Source organism: Bidens hawaiensis, unplaced genomic scaffold (assembly GCF_021521415.1).
Source record: "Bidens hawaiensis isolate Kalapana, Puna unplaced genomic scaffold, B.hawaiensis_p1.1 tig00020674_1, whole genome shotgun sequence".
Classification (NCBI taxonomy): domain Eukaryota; kingdom Viridiplantae; phylum Streptophyta; class Magnoliopsida; order Asterales; family Asteraceae; genus Bidens; species Bidens hawaiensis.
Genome location: NW_027493173.1, coordinates 394339 through 397546, shown reverse-complemented (window position 1 = coordinate 397546; position 3208 = coordinate 394339). Strand labels below are relative to the sequence as shown.

Here is a 3208-nt window from a genome sequence, read left to right as displayed (position 1 = left end):
TAGATCTTTGAACTGAACATGTTTTATTTCACTAGATTATGATTCATTGGATTTGTAAAAAAAATTAAATTTATGAAGCCAATATTTTTTTAATATTTTAAATTCATGACTAAAAAAATGAATCAAAATACTTATTTATAATTGTAGACCCTTATTTAACCAAAAACTACAGAGCCAGTCCTCGAAAACCTAAATCCCACCTATAAATTCACCTCATCGCAAACCCTAGCCTTCCACCCAGTCACTCCTGTTACAGCAGCCACATCAAACCCTAATCATGGCCGACTCACTGGTTCTTCGCGGGACGATGCGAGCCCACACCGACTGGGTTACAGCAATCGCCACGCCAATCGACAACTCCGACATGATTGTCACCTCTTCCCGTGACAAGTCCATCATCGTCTGGCGCCTCACCAAGGAAGACAAGACCTACGGTGTCGCCCAGCGCCGCCTCACAGGCCACTCGCACTTCGTTCAGGACGTTGTTCTTTCCTCTGATGGACAGTTTGCTCTCTCTGGATCTTGGGATGGTGAGCTCAGGCTCTGGGATCTTAATGCTGGAACCACCGCCAGGAGATTTGTTGGTACGGTTTTTTTATTTGCCATTTTTCTTTCTTTTTTTTATTGTATTTCATTTATAACCGCTAGTTTCGATTAAGGCATGTTTAGGTCGAGATTTATATATATGTTTGTATATATGTGTGTTTGCTTGAATTTTTTTATTACGAATCTGTGTATTTGTTTTGAGGTTGTCTCTGTATATGTATGTTTGTTTGTATATACATGTATGTGTATAAAGGTGTATGTATGTATAGGAAAATGTATGTTTTTATATATACATACGAAATGTATCTATATATGTGTGAGTTTGTGCTTATATATATATGTTTGTATAGAAATGTATGTATTGTGTGTATATAAATGTATGTATTGTGTGTATATAAATGTATCTATGTATATGTGAGTATAGAAATGTATGTGTATAATATATATACTTGTGTGTAGATTATTGTGGTGTGCACGGTTTGGTTTATTAAGTTTGGTCATTAGTCTTAACTGAATTAATCAATCCGTTTTTGGTTAATTTGGTGTTTGTTGGTTTTTGGTTAGTTTAGTTAATAAACGAATCAAGCTTTTGGCTAAAAGTTTTACTTAAAATACATGAACAGGATGCGTTAATACATGAATATGAATATCTAAATGCTTAAATGTAACTTTGAATACATAAAATGGAGGTATGCATACAAGAAATGGTAGTACGAAATATGGAATGAATGAAATGGAGGTATAAAAACTAGAATTATATGAAAATATGAATGATTTGTTTCAGTTTGGTTTGGTTAATGAGTAATACAAAATTAACTGATAACTGTTTTTTAGTTGTTTTTTTTTTCAGTTTAGTTAATCATTAGTGGTTTGGTTGTTGCTCAACTCTAATGGATTGCGTATATGTTGTAATGAAAATTTTTGAGAAAATGTATTTATATTGACCTTTGTTTATTTTTTGTAGGTCACACAAAGGATGTCCTCTCTGTGGCATTCTCTATTGATAACCGTCAGATTGTGTCAGCATCGCGTGACAAGTCGATTAAGCTCTGGAACACCCTCGGTGAATGCAAGTACACAATCCAGGACGGTGAAGCTCACGGGGATTGGGTCAGTTGTGTTAGATTTAGCCCTAACACATTGCAGCCGACTATTGTGTCTGCTTCTTGGGATAAGACCGTGAAGATCTGGAACTTGACTAACTGCAAGCTCAGGTCAACTTTGGCAGGACACAACGGATATGTGAACACTGTTGCGGTGTCGCCTGATGGTTCATTGTGTGCTAGCGGTGGGAAAGACGGAAGTATTTTGCTGTGGGATTTGGCTGAGGGCAAGAGGCTGTATTCTCTTGATGCTAGTTCGATTATTCATGCTTTGTGTTTTAGCCCTAACAGGTACTGGCTGTGTGCTGCCACTGAGTCCAGCATCAAGATTTGGGATTTGGAGAGCAAGACAATTGTGGTGGATCTTAAGGTTGATCTGAAGCAGGAGTCTGAAATGGCTGTTGAAGCTGCTCAAACTAATGCTGGAAAAACTAAGGTCTTTTTTTATGTTTCTTTTTTATTAGTATTCTTCTGTTTGCATTTTGTTGCCATTGTTTTGTGGTACATATTATTACCTATTTTTTGGGTGGTGGTTTACATTATTTATTTATTTTTTATTTTAGGTGATCTACTGCACGAGTCTAAGCTGGAGTGCGGATGGAAGCACACTTTTCAGTGGATACACAGACGGAGTTGTTAGAGTTTGGGGCATTGGGCGCTACTAGAGATGTCACTATAGGTAGTATCGTACCATAAAAAGCTCTCTTCGGGGTTCAACTTTATGTTTTTGTTATTTATGGTTATGAGAATTTGAATTTTTGGAGACATTTTGTTTAGTTGGTACCTTTTTTTGTTATTTTCTTTGTTACCATGGAAGTTATGAGATTTTACTATGTTATCTTTTATATGGAATGTTTGATGTGCAATTGTTATGAAAGCAATTTGTGAACTTCAAATTGGTTTGTTTTAATTAGTTTGTTAACCTATAAATCGTGCAAAGATGTGTGACTTGAGTAGCTATTGAAAATGACTTTGGTATGGTTTTAGTTTTAATACAAGTACATACTTTTAGTTTGAAGTATTACAACATATCCTATGCCAGTTAGTTACAAAAAGCTTAGTTTGAACTAATAACATTGATTTCGATTACAAAGAATAGTGAAACTCTTAATTCTCTACACTTACTAGCTACAAAATCTGACACCCTATTAGCAAATACAATACAAAGCTTTAACTGAAAGCCAGAAACAGGTTTCTATTCATTGTTTAAAGAGTCGGTAGTCATTTTAGTACATGTGGTTCAACTACGCAACTTAAGTATTGTTTTTGAATTTATCGCAAATGGTTATTCACGATTTTAAAACTTGCCATTTTACTATCTTTTTCTAACCCCGTCAATTTTTCCCGTTAAATCGGAAGTAAATTAGTAATTTCATCTATTTTATTTATTTAACAATTCGTTTAATCAAGTCCCTTAGTTAAAGTTTGGTTTAGTTTTTAAACATGTCAAAACCCTAGGAACGTGTCAACTTCCTAAACCAAACACCCCCACCCCCACCTCCTTTCCTATTTGTTTTTCGGCTCCCACTCCCACTCACCGCTGGCGAGGCTCTGACCAT

The 3208-nt window shown here is 35.6% G+C and overlaps 1 protein-coding gene across 1 annotated transcript; it reads left to right on the top strand.

Annotated features, from left to right (window-relative positions):
- Positions 1-259: 259 nt before the first annotated feature.
- On the top strand, positions 260-2526 carry LOC143561408 (small ribosomal subunit protein RACK1-like). The gene is made up of 3 exons (XM_077049502.1): positions 260-584; positions 1511-2085; positions 2213-2526. Exons 1-3 carry the CDS (start codon positions 278-280, stop codon positions 2312-2314), a joined length of 984 nt encoding a protein of 327 aa, XP_076905617.1. The 5' UTR covers positions 260-277; the 3' UTR covers positions 2315-2526.
- Positions 2527-3208: the final 682 nt, after the last annotated feature.

What these genes read in the sequence shown, in the direction of transcription:
- LOC143561408 (XM_077049502.1), top strand. Translation starts at nt 278, where the DNA reads ATGGCCGACTCACTGGTTCTTCGCGGGACGATGCGAGCCCACACCGAC. An exon ending in CACCGCCAGGAGATTTGTTG is followed by an intron (nt 585 to 1,510) that starts GTACGGTTTTTT and finishes TATTTTTTGTAG; the next exon opens with GTCACACAAAGGATGTCCTC. An exon ending in CTAATGCTGGAAAAACTAAG is followed by an intron (nt 2,086 to 2,212) that starts GTCTTTTTTTAT and finishes TTTTTATTTTAG; the next exon opens with GTGATCTACTGCACGAGTCT.